The following is a 19,016-nucleotide window of genomic DNA, read 5'->3' as shown; positions in this document are numbered from 1 at the left end:
GATCATGTTGGCTTCGTGTATGTCTCTGGAGGACATATTGAACAGCATTCCTTGCCCAATGGGTGTAGTGTTTTCACTGCCGAGCTGGTGGATATATCCTGTGCTCTTGAGCACATCTGTTCATGCCCTGGGGAGTCATTTCTTCTGTGTACTGACTCCTTGAGCAGCCTACCAGCTATCAACCAGTGCTACCCTTGTCATCCTTTGGTAGTGACCATCCAGGAGTCCATCTATGACCTGGTACAAGCCGGTCATTCAGTGATGTTTGTCTGGACCCCAGGTCATGTCAGCATCCCAGGCAACGAATTTACCGATAGGCTGGCCAAACAGGTTACGCGGAAACCGCTTATGGAGATCGGCTTCCCTGCAACTGACCTGTGTTCAGTACTATGCCACAAGGTTTTGCAGCTTTGGGAGATGGAATGGCATAACCTCAGTACGCACAACAAACTGTGTGCCATGAAGGACACTACGAATGTGTGGTAGACCTCTAAGCGGGCCTCTGTCTACTCCGCATTGGCCTTGCTTGAGTGACACACGGCTACCTCCTGCACCATGATAACCTGCCTGAGTGTTGGTGTGGCGCCAGGCTGACAGTGGCCCATATCTTGGTGAGCTGTCCTCCTTTGACTGCCCTGCGGCAGCTCTTCAGTTACCAGACTCATTACCCATCGGCTAATTTAGTTTTATGTTTCACATGTTACAGTTGGTTTTATCATTCTATATAAGTTTTAGGGCATGTCCTTCGTCCCTTTGTGTTCTCCACTCTAATGCTTTTACGCTGGATGGTTTACTGTGTCGCAGAGTGGCTGGCTTTTCCTTTTATTCTTGTGGTTGGCCAGCCAAAGTCATCTGCTCTCTTGTTTTTATCCCTCCTACATGTTTCTTGCTTCTCTCTGTGGTTTTCTTTTCTTGTTTTGTCCATAGTATTGTTGGTTCTTCCTTCGCCTGTTATTGTGCTGTACGTCTCTTTCCTTTTCTTCTTTCCCTTGTGTACTTACTTTACCGGGAACAAGGGACCGATGACCTCGCAGTTTGGTCCCTTCCCCCCCTTCTCTCACAACCAACCAACTTATTAAGCCCTTCTGCTACACTGTGGTGATCAAAGGCAGAGTTCATTGCAAACCACTGCTATTCCTTTTGTAACAGGAAGTACCATACATGAGTGACTGGCTGCATACATTATCTGATCAGAAGTATCCGGATACCTGTGCAGGACATTAACATGGGGCAGGTCCACCGTTTGTCTTTATGATGGCTTGAACTCTCCTGGGAACAATTTCAGTGAGGTATCTGAATGTATATAGGGGAATGGCAGTGCATTTGTCCTAAAGATTCAAAACCAGATAAGTCAGTGGTGTTGGATGCTCAGGTCTGGAGTGAAGCTGACATTGTAACTAGTCCTAAAAGCATTACATTAGGTTGAGTTGGGGGTCTGGGCAGGCCAGTCAGCATCAGGGATTTTAAGTGTTTACAAATCATTGCCTCACAGATGTTGCTTCATGACACAGTTTATTTTCATGCTGATACAGTCAGTCATCATCTCTGAACAGTTCCTCTACTGTAAGCAGTACACAACGCTGTAAAATGTGTTCATGTCCTTCTGCATTTAGCATTTACTTTAGCAAAATAGGGTGACCACATTCTAACCATGAAAAAGATCCCATACTGTAACACCACCTCGTCTGTATTTTACTGTTGGTGTCACACTAGAAGGCAAGTAGTATTCTCAAAGCATGTGCCAAATCTAAACCCTTGCATCAGATTGTCACAGGCATAGCATGGTTAATCACTCCAAATCATCCATTCCAAATCATTCACTGTCTTTACACCACCTAAAGTGTCACTTAGCATGGACTACGGAAATGTGTTGCATATGAGGAGCTACTATACCATTTTACTGCATTTGTTTTGGCTCCTGATGCACGGTCATTCTGCTAGGAGAACTGTGTGCAGCATTTTGGAACTCACAAGTGATTACTTCTGCTTATTTTGTGTGATTTTTTACAACCACCTCCTGCAGTGCTCAGCAGTGCATGTTGTTTAGTACATTATGTGTGCCTGCTCTTGTTTTAGCTGTGATGGTTTCTTTTGCATTTCCACTTTAATTATTCCCGATGGACTTGTTACTCAGGCGACATCCAATCATTACTCCACACTCAAAGTTACTGATCTCCCCTGACCTTGCATCCACAACTATAGAACACTTTCTAACACTTCTATTAGATACATCTACATGTACATGGATACGCTGCAAATCACACTTAACTACCCCACAGAGGGTTCATCGAATCACTTTCACAATAATTCTCAATTGTTCCAATCTCGAACAGTGCACAGAAGAAACACCTATATCTTTCTATGTGGGGACTGATTTCTCTTATTTTATTATGATGACAATTTCTTCCTACGTAGGTTGGTGACAGCAAAATATTTTTGCATTCCTAGGAGAAGGGTGGTGGTTGAAATTTCGTGAGAAGATTCCACCACAATGAAGAAGGCCTTTGTTTTAATGATGCCCACTCCAAATCCTGTCTATGTCAATGACACTCTCTCCCATATTTTGCGACAATACAAAACATGCTGCTCTTCTTTGAACTTTTTCGATGTACTCCATTAATCGTGTCTGGTGAGGATCTCAGATCGTGCAGCAGTACTCCAAAAGATGACGGACAAGCATAGTGCAGGCAGTCTTCTTAGTAGATCTGCTACATTTTCTTAATGTTCTGCCAATAAAACACAGTCTTTGGTTTGCCATTCCCACAACATTTTCTTTGTGTTCTTTCCAATTTAAATTGTTCTTAATTGTAATTCTTGGGTATTTAGTTGAATTTACAGCCTTTAGATTCGATTGATTTATCATGTAACCGAAATTTAATGGATACCTTTGGCACTTATGTGCATAATCTCATTATTTAGGGTCAGTTGCCAATTTTTAGACCATGTGGATATCTTTTCTAAATTGTTTTGACTTTACTAGATGATAAATCACAGTATCATCTGGAAACAACCTAAGATGGCTGTTCAGGTTGTCTCCTGAATCATCTGTATAGATGCTGTTACTTTCCATCAATTACTATGAATTGTGACCTCTCTGACAGGGAATCATGCAACCAGTCACATAACTGAGACAATATTCATTAAGCACAAAATTTCACTACAAGCCGCTTGTGTGGTACAGTGTTAATAACTTTCTAGAAATCTAGAAATACAGGCTCAGTTCAAAATCCCCTGTCAGTAGCACTCAGCACTTCATGTGAGTAAAGAGCCAACCATGTTTCACAAGAATTGTTTTTTCTAAATCTGTGTTGGCTGTCTCTCAGTAGACTGTTGTCTTGAGGTAATTTGTAATGTTTGAACACTATATATATTCCAAAATCCTGCAGCATATCGACTTTAATTATATGGGCCTGTAATTGAGTGAATTATGTCTATTGCCTTTTCTGATATTGGTGTGACCTATGCAGCTTTCCAGTTTTTGGGTATGAATCTTTCTTCTAGCGAGCGGTTGTATATGATTGTTAAGTATGGAGCTATTGCATTAGCATATTCTGAAAGAACCTAATTGGTACAGAGTGTGGACCAGAAGTCTTGATTTTATAAGGGATCTGTGTTGCTTCGCTAGACCAAGGTTATCTACTTCTATGTTACCGTATTTACTCGAATCTAAGCCACACTTTTTTTCCGGTTTTTGTAATCCAAAAAACCGCCTGCAGCTTAGAATCGAGTGCAAAGTAAGCGGAAGTTCTGAAAAATATTGGTAGGTGCCGCCACAAATGACTTCTGCCGTCGAATATATGCAGCGCTGCATAGGCATGCTTTGCAGGCACAAAGATAAATACTAGCGCCAAAATCTCCGCGTCAGTAAATAAATTAAAAAAACAAAAGGGTGGAAGACAAGCATTCTTTTCCGCCCCGAGTTTCGACCACTGCATTTTATACATTATCCAACGAAGTAAATACAAATTCCGTATTGTTCATCTTCGAATGTAGCAGCATTTCAATGTAGTACGAAAATCCGACTGGCAAGACTGTTTGGGATGTTTGTCAATATGGCCAACACTATGTTCTGAATTTATTCCTACCTGTGAGAAGAGATGGTTGCTAATAGGAACTTTTATGAATTGTGAATCACATACAGTATTCTCTTCGCCATTAGAATAATACGAATATAAACATTTTGCCATGTATTCTTTCGTGTTTGCTGCTATCTAATTTAAATCCTATCTGCCGAATAAACTATGAAACTAGGGTGAGACAACAGCAAACGTGGAAGAATATACATATCATGTCATGTTTATATTCGTATTATTCTTATGCCTAATAGTGATACAGGCAGAAATGAAGCACGACAATTGACTAGATTTTTAAATCTAAGATGACTCTAATTTCTGTGCAGAATGTAATGTACTAAAGAGGCGTCTGCAAAGATTTTCAAACGGAGAAAAATTTTCGCTAAACTCTCGTTCAGAACGTCTTCTATCAAAAGCAATATATTATTTGGTTCTTGTTGATCATTATTAAAGAAAGCAGCAGTGTAAGTAACAACAAATAGCAGTCTCTTGCCATTGTTTTGCTAATGAAACAATTCCTCTCTTTTTTAATTGCAAGCGGCGGTAGTGCGCACGAAAACAAGCCATGCCGCGAGCAGGGACAGGCCGTAAGCACTCATTATCAGAATGCGACAAACAATTCATGACACAGTACAGTAATGCATTTTCAGCTTAGAGTGACGTAAACACCTATAACAAAAAGAACGGCACTTACCAGATCAAAGCAAAGTAAGCAATTAATTCAAGGTGAAAAAGGAAAGGTACCCGTATATATACGGACGGAGCGCGTGACGCATAGCAATGGCTACCTAGTAAAGCTTAACTGCTAAGCTTACGACTCGAGCCTACTGTAGCTGTATCGTCATTCATTCGACCTAAATTGTGTCTCATATTATAATGGACCAACTTTGTTTCGATTTGGAGGTGCGGCCTAAAACTTTTCTCTCCCCCTTGAATTTCGAGACTCAAATTTCAGGTGCGGCTTAGATTCGGGAAATTTTTTTTTTCTTGATTTCGAGTCTAATTTTTCAGGGGCGGCTTAGATTCGAGTGTGTCTTAGATTCGAGTAAATACGGTACTCATGTTGGCAGCTGTTCATTATTCAAATTATGGAATTTTTACTTTCTTGTCTTTGCTGTAAGAATTTTGGAAGGTGGTTGGTTCAGAGGGAGGGGGGGGGGGGGGGTGGGGGGGGGACGACCAAACAGTGAGGTCATTCGTTCCCATTGAATAGGGAAGGAAAGCAGCCGTGCCCTTTCAGAGGAGCAATGCTGGCATTTGCCTGAAGCAGTTTATGGAAATCAGAGAAAACCTAAGTTATGATGGTTGGATGCTAAGGTTGTGTTTAGTAACTCGGCTTGAGCTGCATTGTCGTTGATAGTATTTCCACTGCTGTTGCATACACAAGGCATTGATTGTGTCTTGCCGCTGCATACTTTACATACGGCCAGAATCTCTCAGGATTTTCTGCCATATTTCGAGACTTAAGTTTCATTGGGAAACTATTATAAGCACCTCACATTGAAGTCCATGCTAAATTTCGAGCTTCTGTAGAAGATCGCCAATCTCAGAGATTTTGCGTTTGTTTAAATTTGGCATGCTTTTTTGTTGTTTCTGAAATAGTGTTCTGACCCGATTTGTGTATCAATAAGGTCAGTTCCATTGTTTGTTAATTTATTTGCTATCTCTCTCTCTCTCAATTGCTGTTGATACTATTTCTGTGAATTCAAGTCGCATCTGGCCCACACTTATATTGTTAATTTGGAAGGAGTGGAGATTGTGTCTTGGACGGGTGTCGAGTGAATTTTTATCTGATTTTGTGAATAGGTATATTTTTAGTTTATTTTTGGAAGACTTGGGGATTACAGTATTCAGTCGCGTTACGACAACCTGTGTTCACTAATCGCTATATCCATTTTGATGCTCGTTACTAGCTCAGTATTATTTTTTGCTAAGACATCAAGTGTATTTTCACAACTGTTTACTGTTCACATGGGCTCATGAACCAATTGCTCGAAATAATTTTAAGATAGTAGGTTTAGCACAATTTCGAATGAGGTTTTATGTGTACCTCCAGATTTAAACATGTATTTTCTCCAACATATCGAGAGTACATTAAAGTCACCACCAACTATAATTGTATGTATTGGGTACATGTTTGAAATTAAACTCAAGTTTTCTTTGAACCTTTCAGCAATTGTCGGTAAAATAATCCAATTATTATTTTGTTCTGGTTGCCAAGAATGACCTCTGCCCATACTAACTCACAGGAACTATCTGCTTAAATTTCATTACAAGATAAACTACTTCTAATAGCAACAAACACACCAATTGTGTTTAGCCTATCCTTTCTGAATACCATTATGTTCTTTGCAGAAATTTCGGTTGAACTTATTTCTGGCTTTAGTCAGCTTTCAGTGCTTATAACCATTTGAACATCAGTGCTTTCTGTTAGTACTTGGAGCTCTGATACTTCCGCAACACAGCGATGACAATTTACGACTGTTATACTGATGGTCCTGGATCTACGTTCTTCTTGTGTTCAACCTGCTCCCTTTGAGACCGAAGCTCTTTTTTTTGTTCCCACCCCCAAGAACATTTAACCTAAAAAACCACTCGGTCCCTACTACTTGGGTAGCCGCCTACTGCTTGTAGTGACTCCTGACCTATTCAGCAGAACCCAAAACCTAACCACCGTATGGCGCAAGTTGAGGAATGTGGAGCCTACATGGTCACAGAACCATCGGGACTACTGACTCACACCTTCCACTCAGCTCTGTACCAGAGGTCCGCAATTAGCTATGTCGACTATGCTGCAAATGATGAGCTTTGCTTTCTTCGCACAAGCAAGACTGGCAGCCTGTACTACTTCTGTGAGCCACTCGAAACCAGAGAGAATCTCTTCTGATCCAAAGTGATACATATCATTGGCACTGACATGAGCCACCACCTGTAGCTGGCTGCACCATGTGCTCTTCATGACATCTGGAAGGACCCGTTCCACGTCCGGGATGGCTCTACGCGGTACACGCATGGAGTGCACATTAGCTTTCTTCCCTTTCTTGGCAGCCATGTCCCTAAGGGCCCCTATAATGTGCCTAACATTGGGGCTCCCAACTACCTGTAATCCTACCCTTTATGATTATCTGCATTTTGCAGGCCAGGAGGTTTCCTCTGAAACAGGGCAAGCAATTGCATCTAGCTGAGGGACAGCGTCAGGCTAACTAGAGAGGCCTTTCATTCGGCCCACTGGGAAGTCTTTTGCCACCTGCCGTGCTCCTAGGCGACCTCCCACTCGACTGTGGAGGAGGGGTCAACCTCAGTGCAAGCAGTTACTGGGCTGACCACTGCCATGGACTGATCGGTGAACTCAAACGTGCGGGATGTCCGTTTGATCCCCATCACTGACACACAACACTGATGCCCGTCCACTGCAGCTTCAAGCTGTGTAACCAAAGCCATCGCATCTTGGAACTGAGATTGAAGTGTCACCATCTTGGCTTTCATCTGCACACAGCAATCACAGTACCTATGCATACTAACGACCGTGGAAAAATACACTACACAGACAAATTATTTATTTCTCGTTCGATCTGCCAGATACATGGCAGACAAATAATGACAGTTGACACACACTACGGAACTCTACTGTAGACATGGAGGAAATGCAAGAACTGTATCCATTAAATGAGGTTAATACACAGAGATTCAAAAACTGAACCACCATAGCACTTGGGTGAGTCTAAATAATTCGTTCCTGATTAGGATCTTGTAATATGTGAGAAAATTGGTTTACTTTCTGACACAGATGAAAATCTGAGAACTGTGTCTGTTACACGTTAAATTAACACGCAGAAACTTAAAAAACTAAACTACGAAAACACACAGATGAAACTATACAACTCGCTCCTGGTTAGAAACTTGTAAAATGTCACAAAATCTGTTACTTCTCTGTTGCTGTTATGTGTCTTGACCAGCTGCTGCTGCCTGACATCTGTCACTCAGAAGTGGAAGGGGAAATGTGGCCTACTATCACAACTGGAATATAATGTAGTGGACATTGCTCATTAGGAGACAGTGTCATTACTGTTACAGTAAGAGAGGTCCATCTTCATGCTTGAGTATTCTGTTCTGTGATAGAATAAGAAAAGCCATCACGTTGTCCATAATATGCCTGTTGAAACTGTGTGAGAAATCTCTGTGAAATGAGTTACAGCCGCATGAAAGTTTATCCAGCAACAGCTCTCATTGTGCTGCTCCCTACTGACAATGCTCAACAAAGTATACATATGGTTACAAAGTTCAGAGAATAAATTTTTCGCTCTGCAGTTGAGTATGCACTGATATGAAACTTCCTGGCAGATTAAAACTGTGTGCTGAATCAAGATTCTAACATGACCTTTGGCTTTCCTTGGCAAGTGCTCGACTGACTGAGCTACCCAAGCTTAACATGATTCACCTCACAGCTTTGCTAGTGCCATCAGCTCATCTCCTACCTTCCAAACTTCACAGAGGTTTCAAAGTAGAGCATTTGTCCACAAAAAGGCAAGTTCAAGTCTCAGTCTGACACACACTTTTAATCTGCTAGGAAATTTCAGGAAATCCTTGGTGGACAATAAATAACGGAAGGATTAAAGAGTTGAGATATTGAGTAGTCTGTAGGCAAATAAACAAGAATGAAAACAAAGAAGTTTTTGGATGCTTTCCTTCTTCAGAGGTAACTAGTCAGAATAAATTATAGTGGCCTGGTGTGCAGTGATCTCTCTGAAGAGGTGGAAGAAATGTTCTGTTTGTCAGGATGGAGATCAGCTCTCGAATCTGGGCATCATGGTTTCAGTGGGATGGCGAGGGTTAGAAGAGTCCACCTGAGGAGTAAGATAGCTGCACCAAGACAGAACGTTAATGTAAACTCTTTATTATTCCAATGAATTTGAGCAGCTACAGGTGCATGCCCTTGTCCGGTGGTGCAGCATGGTCAGGCACCGATCTCGCAGCCGTTGATATAGGATCGTTGTTGTGAAGACTGCATTAGGCTGCTACACACAATGTGGCCTCAGTGTGGAGGGACTTTGCATAGTAGAAGTTCCCTATCAGTGCTTTGTCAGATGATGATGTGGCTGACTGTTGTTACGCTGCTAGCGGGGTGACCGGAGTCCTGCCCAGCTGAGGCACGTGACATCTGGCTGGCGACAGTCAGTGTTGGCAAGCACACAGTTACTTGAGGGCTGCAGTTCTAGCCTCAGCCCGTCAGGCAGTGGCTGGACCTGATTGGCAGGAAATCCTGTCAGTATTATGGCTGAGCGATGGTGACCTCATGGCAGAAGCCAACACCGTGACTGCTGATGACTCGGTGATTCGAGTGGTGACCTACTTGACCAGATGGCAGATGGCCTGAGTGTTGCTATAGTCATATATGATACATGAAGAAGTAACCCCCCACCCCTGGTGTTGGTAATTGCCTGGGAATTGACTGACTGACAGGGGGATGGTACTGCCATGCAGTGCATGCATGTCCCCTGCCCCCCCCCCCCCCCCCCCACACACACACACACACACACACAAACAAACTCACATTTGTCTCTACAACATTGTTGTCCTTATGACAGATTGCATAGGTTGGAGTGAGTGAGGGATGAAAGGAAGCAGGAAGGGATAGTGAGATGTGAACAGAAGTGTGGGTGATGGCTGGGAGTAGAGGAGGAGATTAGTGTTTAATGTCCCGTCGACAACGAGGTCATTAGAGACAGAGCGCAAGCTCGGGTGAGGGAAGGATGGGGAAGGAAATCGGCCGTGCCCTTTCAAAGGAACCATCCCGGCATTTGCCTGAAGCGATTTAGGGAAATCACGGAAAACCTAAATCAGGATGGCCGGAGACGGGATTGAACCGTCGTCCTCCCGAATGCGAGTCCAGTGTGCTAACCACTGCGCCACCTCACTCGGTTTCTGGGAGTAGAAGCAGCAAGCATACAGTATACATGATCCAGTCACATTAATGTGACCACTTCCTATGTTTGACATCAATGTGCCACAACTCACAAACAGCAGGTGCCAGCACTAGCAGTATAGGGTATATAAAGTGTGTTGGGGGGGGGGGGGGGGGGGGGGGGGGGGGGTTACGGAAAACAGTGCAGTCATTGGTATAATGCAGAAACAGAGAGATTTATCTGATGTCCAAAATAGCATGATCTTCAGGCCATCCCTTTCACTCTAAAAAGGTCTTAGCCAACAACACATTTCCCTCGAAATGTGATTTGCTAACAGATCTACTGTACCATATCCACACGTGCCTCTGATCATAGGAGCATCCCCTTGAAAAAACTGCAAAGGAGAATTCCACTCATTAGTCAGTATCACCCTGGACTGGTATAACTTGACCATATCATGTGGCAAAGCTTCAACTAACTTTAAAATGTCCCGAAATGAGGAAAGTTTCACCTACATTCCTTTCCAACTCTCCCAGAGTGATAGCATGCAATCCACACAGTCTAAGAAATATCCTATTAAATTGTTATGCAACACCCTCTCCAACCCCATTGCTACATGGGTCATATCAGTGTGGGAGATCCAGGTGCAAGACCTGCCTCATTCACCATCCACGTCCTGTTCTGGCCCTGTCACAGACATATCTTAGCTTAACAGAGGTAGGGACACCTGTTAAATCAGTCTTATCGTATAGCATGTCAGTCCCCCACCACGTATCAGCTTCTTTTGATTGTTTAGATAGTAATTGTCCTAGTAACAGATTCTTTGATCCCTCAGTTCTCCTGGCCTCAATCACTGCCGATATTTCTGGTCACACTCAGCTGCACCCCTGTTCATACACTGACCCTCCTTACCCCTTTCCCCACTTCACTCACCCTACAATAACAGCTATCTTTCAGCAGTCTCCGTATTCCTGTGTTCTGTTTTCCCCATCGAGTCCACTCTTCCACATCATTGTGTGTCAGAGCTAGATCATTCGTGCCACATTTATGTACTGTGTGCTTGCTGTCTCACCTTTCCAGCTGCCAACTTCCCTTCCTTCCATCCCTCAGTTCCCTCCTCGCATCCTCTGTCCCCTTGCCTACTCCATCTGACACAACTCCTCATTCCAGCAGTAGCAGTAGCAGTAGCAGTAGCAGCAGCAGCAGTAGTAGTAGTAGTAGTAGTAGTAGTAGTAGTAGTTGTTGTTGTTTTGTGTGTGTGTGGTGGGAGGGGGGGGAGAGAGGGATAGAGGGATAGAGAGAGAGAAGAGAGAGAGAGAGAGAGAGAGAGAGAGAGAGGGGGGGGGGAGGTGGAGGGGGAGGGTGCCTAGTTTTGATAGAAGTTGCACAGTAGGAACATAAAAATATTTTGGGTTGCGGAATATCATTGAAGTGTCTGCCAAAAATCTACAGACCCTTGTTGCTGTTTCTTTTTTGTCAGTTGTTGCAGAGACTGGAAAGGATATGGTAGAAAAATGCAGTAGTTGGGGAGCTATATTTGATGAATGAAACTGTCAAACAATGGAAAATCCAGGATTTAATGTAACAATATTATGAAAAGGAAAGCTGCTACTCACCGTACAGCGGAGACGCAGAGTCGCAGATAGACACAACAAAAAGACCATCGCAAATAAAGCTTTTGGCCAGCAAGACCTTCATCACACACACACACACACACACACACACACACACACACACACACACGACTGCAGTCTCTGACAACTGAAGCTACAGCAACTTTCCTTTTCATAATAATATATGAAATTGTGGTTGACTGCACTATAATTAACACAGGCACAGGTGATGCCAGCAGTGGGAGTCTGATGCCCCGTGCACAAAAACTGCCACAGCCAGGGGTGGTAGCTGTGGAAGCAATTTGTAATTTCAAAAGCTATACTTTTATCTTTCTATGTTTTGAATAAAAAGAAGTTCATCAGCTAAAAAATGAAGAGTATAATGATGTAGTAAAGGAATGATTATTTGAGTGATATCGTCAACCAGTCAGTAAAATGTGGTAGACACAAACAGGCTGTTTCAAAATTGCACCGACAAACTTTGAGGGGTTATAGACATCTTGAGGAACAAAATTAGGATACGGACCAGTGTCGGGAAATGTCATCTAGTGTTGATAAAGGGTGTCGAAGTTGTAGGCACCAGTGCGTGTGTATGTATATACATACAAGGTAATTCCGTCATGATGTTACAAACTTTCAGGAATGGTGGAGAAGGATAAATGTATTAGTTTGAGGTAAGGGACCTGGTTACAGAGACGAATGAGCCTAAAGTTATAAGTGAAAATCGTTTCGATACCTCTGACAGTGGAACATGTGTACCGATACTGGTATTGCTAAGGTAGTAGGGTATGTAGCTTTTAAAGGTGGTAGTATGGAGGAAAACTAGAAATAAATATTTAGTAACCATTGGCTCTAAAATGCATACCTTTGGAGCTATGAACACTTGTTCATCTTCACTGCATGTTTACTAGATTTTTCTTCTTCTTTTGGTCCATACTGTCACCTCTGAAACTTACCTACCACACAATCTGAGCAACAACATTACCGGTACATGTATTTCACTGTCAGAGGTATCAGAACGATTTTCACTTATACTTTTCGAATCTTGTGTTTCTGGACCAGGGTCCCTTACCTCATGTTGATACATTTAACCTTCTGTCACCCCAAAAGTTTTTAATGTCACCACCCTGTATATACAAACAGAGACACTGGCACCTGTAATATTGATGCTTTATAGCCTCACTGGATGACATTTTTGGACACTGTTTCCTATACTCATTTATTTCAAGACACCTTCTACATCCCCTCGAAGTTTGTCGGTGTAAGTTTTAAACACTACGCATATCAAATGGAACATTGCAGCTTTTAAAGGTATGGTGATAGTTTCAAGCAAACAATAACAGGAACTTGATAGACTGTGCTGAACTGAACAAAATTATTTGAAAATGTTTACAGGAGAAGTAAGAAAATATCATAAAAATGGATGGGAAGAAATGAAAGTATGGATAAAATAATCTTATGTTGCATAGGAATCACATTTTGTCAGTGAGTATAGCAGGTGGGACAGTAAGTACCAATAAAGACAAAACTGTACAAGAATTTTGTGTAGTTTGAGAGATTAGTCAGAAATACATATGGTTGATTAAGAAATAATGACAGTCTGGAGGTAATTCCAGAGGAGATGTAGCAACTGTTGAGGTTAGAAGTAGTTATAGGTGCTTGGATTGATGGTATTCCAGGCAAAGTAGCACACAAGAATCTTGCAAAAGTATTAACAGAATGTCTCGGAGGAAGACAGTTACACGATACTGGATCAATGCTGTAATTATTGTAGTTCAAACGAAAGAAGAGAGCAAATACATAAGAAACTACAGACATGTCGCCTCCCTCTAAATAATGTTCATCATATTCAGTGAAAGCATTACCAACTGCATAGAAAAACTATGGTTTTTTAATTGGTAAAAAACAAATTTGCTTTAGAATTGGATATAGTGCAATGGTTCATTTGCAAGTTGCTAAATGTTATAATAAGGAATAATACATATGCTAATGCCACAGCTTTCATTAGACTTCACCAGAATGATGAAAAATTTAGAAATGAAAGAGGAATGAGCCGAGGAGACTCATGTCTCCAAAACTATTCTCAGCAGTCCTAGAGGAAATTTCCATATCCTCAAACTGGGAAGACTACACATGGATGTAACTTACTTTAACAACCCTCATTTTGCCAAAGCTGTTGTACTATTTGCCTCTTGTCCAGATAAGCTTTAACAAAAAATCCTAAATCACGTGTAACCACTATATTGAAAAGAAAACAGCAGAAATTTACAATGAAGTAATAGAACCAAATCATAAGTTGTTGAGTTTATGGCAGTTTAAGACAGCTGGACAAGCAGAAAAAATGTTAAAGAGAAGAGTAAGATGGTCTGAAGCACTTTTGTTTAATTTAATAGTATATTAGAGATCAAGTACTGAAAGAAAATTGAGGCTTATTCACCGGGTAATGGAGAGATGCATGTTGGAATTGCAGGAGTGATAGGAAAACAAACAAATCGACTATGTGATAGTCTGGAGTGGAAGACATAATTATGAATGCAGTGAAAATGAAATAGATGTACCTGTGATATATAAACCAGCTAAACTGATAGATTCAGCAAGGCTGGATCCTTAGAGATAAGAAGCGGTAGGGATTATGACCTAATGTAGGTGGATCGAAGGTATTAGAATGTATATAAACAGGAGCAGTATGTATGCCTGTAACTGAAGTCTGTACTGTAGTGTGATGTCCAGAGGAGCCCTTCATCAAGCAGCAGACACCTAAGAACAGAGCTCTCCTTGCTTCAGCTTAAGGATTATTTGATGTGGATTATCCGCTTGGGGTTCCTTGTCTGAAGTGATATTAAATTTTTATACACAGATGTTAGATCATCATGTATAAGACCTCGTTTTCTTAAAGATAATTTGCTTTTATTGCTATATTGTTGATACAGTCATTCTTTGGTTTAATGCGTAGGAAATTCCAGCTACATTATTAGAACTCTGAGACAGTGTTCTTCACCACATCAGCTTCTCTGTGGTTGTGGAGTAAGGTAATGTGCTGCCCTATTGTAACAAAGAGGTCAGCTTATGACATAACCTCAGCATTTGAATAAAACCTAACACACAAGGACATTTATTTGTATGTTGTAAACGATGATGAACTGGTACAGATGATGTCTATAGACCAGGGAATTGGCATAGCACTCAATAACTGTCAAAAAATGAGACAACGGGAAGTAGTATTTTGACGATGTGGCTGCAGTAATAGGCAAAGCTTGAAGCCATTGCAGAAATAACATGGGGAAAAAACCCTACTCTTCGGAAAAGAGCAAAATACTGACTGTGACTGTTAATGAGTAAGAAAAACTTAATCCTGAAGAAGTAAATATTAAATCAATTCTTGGGTGTGCATTGCAACTCTTGAAGTCTGTTAAGGATAAGATACTGGGTGGGAGTGCAGTTATTATTACTATGAACAAGCAGTGGTACTGTTGCTTGTCAACATTCGGATGTTATATGAGTGACATCTATGCCTCTTCCCCCCCCCCCCCCCCCCCAATCGAAACTGATATAATTGTAGTACATTCATTTTGTTTTGCTACATTATTTACACTGTAAATATTCTTCATTGTTTTAGGCCATCGAATACCTTGCGTCAACTTCAAGAACAAAACACACTGCTGCTTAGAGTGTGCCAGGAACTGAACCAAGAATTAGCAGAAGTTCAAGAAGAAAGGGCCTCTTTGGAAATGCAGTTGGAGCATCTCAGAAGTCACCTAACAGAATGAAAGCCCTTAAATTAAAGAGTATATTGTGTACTGGAATTTCTCAAAGTACTGTCTTGTACTTTTCTGGATACAAGGCAATTTTCAGTTATAGAATTCTTTATTGCATGGATAAGAGACAGTTGTGGAGTCTAAAAAATATATATGTTTATTATGCTATTTTGTAATAATCTACGAAGAGAATTAAGGTTGAAACTGCTAGATAGTTTTTGACATAGATGTATGTTAAAATGTGCAGTTTATTTTATATGTTGACATGTATGTCAGAAAGAAGGGAAAAAATCTGTTAGATCATTTTAAGTTCCAGGCAGTTACTAATATAGTAAAAAGACCTCCTTAAAATGTGTTGTTTACTGAGCAACAGTCAATGGCATTGACTGCTAAATGTGCTTTGTATGTAGTCAAGAGATCATAAAAAACCTATGCTGGACACTCCAGATTGGCTTGTTTTGCAGAGTATATGCAGTTACTATGGTGTTCTAAAATAATGCTTCAAGGTGCCACAAGTATTATTGTGTTAGTGCTGTACATTTTGTACATTGGTGCTCTTGTTCAATTGAGTTGTTTTGCCTGAGAAGTTTGGAAGTTGTGGCCAGAGGTGTATTTTTTATCTTGGGAGTTTTTCCTAGACAGATTACCTCTCTTGTGCTCAATATATGCCTTTTATATTGTTATTGTTGACCTTTGTAATTGAACATGTAGTTATTAATATATGAGAGCATGTAAAAGCAAAGATTCCAAATTGTGAATGTAATTTTTAAATTTACTATTTTTTTAATTCATTGTAATGATAATGGGGATGTTATTCAACATTATTTTTGTTTGTTTGTATGTGAAGATTGAAGTATACATGTTTGTCTTTAATATACTGACAGTTTTGGTTAGTTACTATTGCTGAAACATTTATGTGAAGTTAAACAGGCAGCTAATCCAAAAAAGTTGTAGAAGCCATTGTATTTGCCTGCTTATCTTGTTGACAGAAAATTGTCACAAATTGCCCATTCATAAGCCAGCATCTCCATTATTTACTGTCTGTGTAGAGATGGAAGTGCTCTGATTGAAATTTTATAGCAAAATTCTCTGTGCATATGTATTGATAGCAGGTTGAAGTATGGAAGAGTTCCAGACCAGATCTAGTTGCATGAGTGTATTGTCCAGTGAGTGACTTGGGAAAACTTTTTTGTGCCATAAAATAAGATAATTTGGAAGTAAATGAAACTGGGGAATCTACAGTCAGTGTCACAAAAACATCGGATGGAGCTTCATGTAATGCTCACCTTTGGTTACATGCGTTCAGAGTTAGAGATACTTGGTACTGTTGCAGTACTTGTCATGTTAAGACTTTTATGTGCTGATGAGTTCATGAATATTTGTATGATCTGATTTTTTTTTTTCTTTTTCTGTTGTGTATCCTAATGAGAGTGAAGCTTTCTGCGTACTTGAAAGGATGGTAGTCTACATTGTGTGTGCGAATTTAAAACAAAACAAGAAAATCCCAATAATTATGAACTAGAGTAGATAATTAAAAAGACTATACAAAGGAATATAGTGCAACTGTGCGATATTGTAGGAAAAAAACTGAATTAAATCTTTATATTTTACAACCAAAGATTTGCTTTCAGGCCGAGGGACAGCAGAGATTAGGACATGATTAAAAATAGGGTCCCAGAATCTATGGAAAATATACTATGAGGCTCCTTAACCACCCTTCCCAATCCTCAGTTAAAGGTGTTGCATCAAAAGCTTGTATAGTTAGTGTATTAAGATTGAAGTATAGTGCTGTTCTTTAACATCATAGATCTGAATTACATGAGTAATTCAGTTAAGCATATGAGTAAATTGCAAAATTCCAATTTCCATTGTCAATCTCATTTATTTTCATCTCTCTCTTGCTGTTTGTTCTGTGATTAAAGAGCCTTGTAGCAGTTCATATTTTGTGATCGAAAGTCCATACTGCCAATTCATGAATTACCTCGAAGCAAGAGGTTTTTTTTCCAAAAGTTATGTATTCACATACTTCTGTTTTTGGTAACTGTAACCAGTATACTTCCAGCAAGTTGTATATTGGTTATTTTTTCACTTAACGTGGTTATAGCTGTACAAAGCCAATTCACACAGTTTATTGATCCATGTCTTACCCTTTCTTATCAGTATGTTACCATTATTTTTATACAAAAGAAAAGAAAAGGAAAGAAACAAGCACCAATTTTTGTTCTTTCTTCAACAACTTAATACTCAAATTCTGTTTGTTTTGTTATTGTAATTGTTTGCAATTTACAAGATAATTTCTTTTTCTAACAGAATCTACAATTCAGACTAATACACTGAAAACATTGTTTTCATCTCTCTAATCCCAGCTATCAGTTTAAAAGAATTTGGGGATGTGTACCATTGTCCCTTCTTCATATTTCATATTAACATACATGGAATGAATGTTTGTCAAATTTGGGGTTGACTGTGAATATTTACACAAGCACTAATTATACGGAGTTATTGTGAGAAAGAACATTCAAACAGTGGAATCACATCTTTCATTTTTAGCCCTCGTTGCAGTGGTCACAGTACTGTTCTTTTTTTCTTTTCTTTTCTTTCTCTTTTCTTTTAAAAAAAGAAGAGGCGAGAGTGCATTTTCTTGTGTATAACTTGAATGGAACAAAGTGTTGAATAGATTGCCAGCAGTTATGCCACCACCTGCTTATTCATTTGTGTCTGTTTATAGACTGCTGTGTTATAGGTATGTCTTTGTGTATGGAGTGTATATTTATTGAGATGTACATTTGATTTACCCATGTTATGTGTTGTCTTAATGTAGCAGTCATGATTTAAGCAATATGTGTGAAACTTGACACACTTGTATGTATTATACTCCAGTGAGATTATTCATACTCAACTTAGGACTAGCTGATTAGTGTGCCACATGGCAATATCTGTTAACATTAGTTGGTGCAGTTTGTATGTATCATTTGCAGTAAGTTCCCTCATTACCAACTTGAAATGACATATATTTTCCTTCAGAATGAATTTTTACCCTGGAGAAAATCTCTTTCTTTTTGTAGTGGGGAAAATCTCTTTCTTTTTGTAGTGAAGTTTATGTTGTTGTTGCCATAAAAGAGCAGATAGCATATGTAACATCTAATAAACAAAATCAGCTATGCTAAGCTGATAAATGGGCGTTAGATGATGGTGGGATCTGAGATGTTTGAGAGGAATAAAGGGAGAAAAAAGTTGCGGTACATTGGGGAGGAATAAAGGGAGAAAAAAGTTGCGGTACATTGGGTCTTCAGCTTTTGGGACAAAATGAATAATATGCTCTTTCCCACTTTCTACTTGGTTTCGATTTTTACCCATGTTGTATGAAATGTAGACTATATATTTTATCAGAGCAGTTGTTGATTTAGCAAATTTTAGGTAATTGCTCCTCACACTTTACTCCAGTGCTTACTTTGCTCCCTGCAGTCTTGTAAACAAATTTTGTTTTTTTTACCTGAGAATGATAATATTTGTTTAGTTACTAAAATGTTGATACGACAAATCAGAAAGCTCTTGTAGTCACCAGACAGGTGACGCATATCATAACCTGCTATAATGTTAGTGTTCTTATTTTTCATTTGTCATTATATCACCATGTAGTTCAGGTCTTTCAGCTAAAACTGCACAACTTGA

General features: G+C 40.0%; 1 protein-coding gene across 2 annotated transcripts in view; it reads left to right on the top strand.

Moving 5' to 3' along the window:
• Positions 1-17,940, top strand: part of LOC124775098 (ralBP1-associated Eps domain-containing protein 2) — a 136,410-nt gene extending 118,470 nt beyond the window's left edge. For both annotated transcript variants that reach the window (XM_047249915.1, XM_047249916.1), the window contains exon 14: positions 15,206-17,940. In XM_047249915.1, the coding sequence (XP_047105871.1) occupies positions 15,206-15,356 (151 nt within the window). In that variant the 3' untranslated portion in view covers positions 15,357-17,940. The remainder of the gene's footprint in view (positions 1-15,205) is intronic.
• Positions 17,941-19,016: the final 1,076 nt, after the last annotated feature.

Source organism: Schistocerca piceifrons, chromosome 2 (assembly GCF_021461385.2).
Source record: "Schistocerca piceifrons isolate TAMUIC-IGC-003096 chromosome 2, iqSchPice1.1, whole genome shotgun sequence".
Classification (NCBI taxonomy): Eukaryota; Metazoa; Arthropoda; class Insecta; order Orthoptera; family Acrididae; genus Schistocerca; species Schistocerca piceifrons.
The sequence above is the reverse complement of the archived record's forward strand: the minus strand, read 5'-3'. Positions and strand labels throughout refer to the sequence as shown.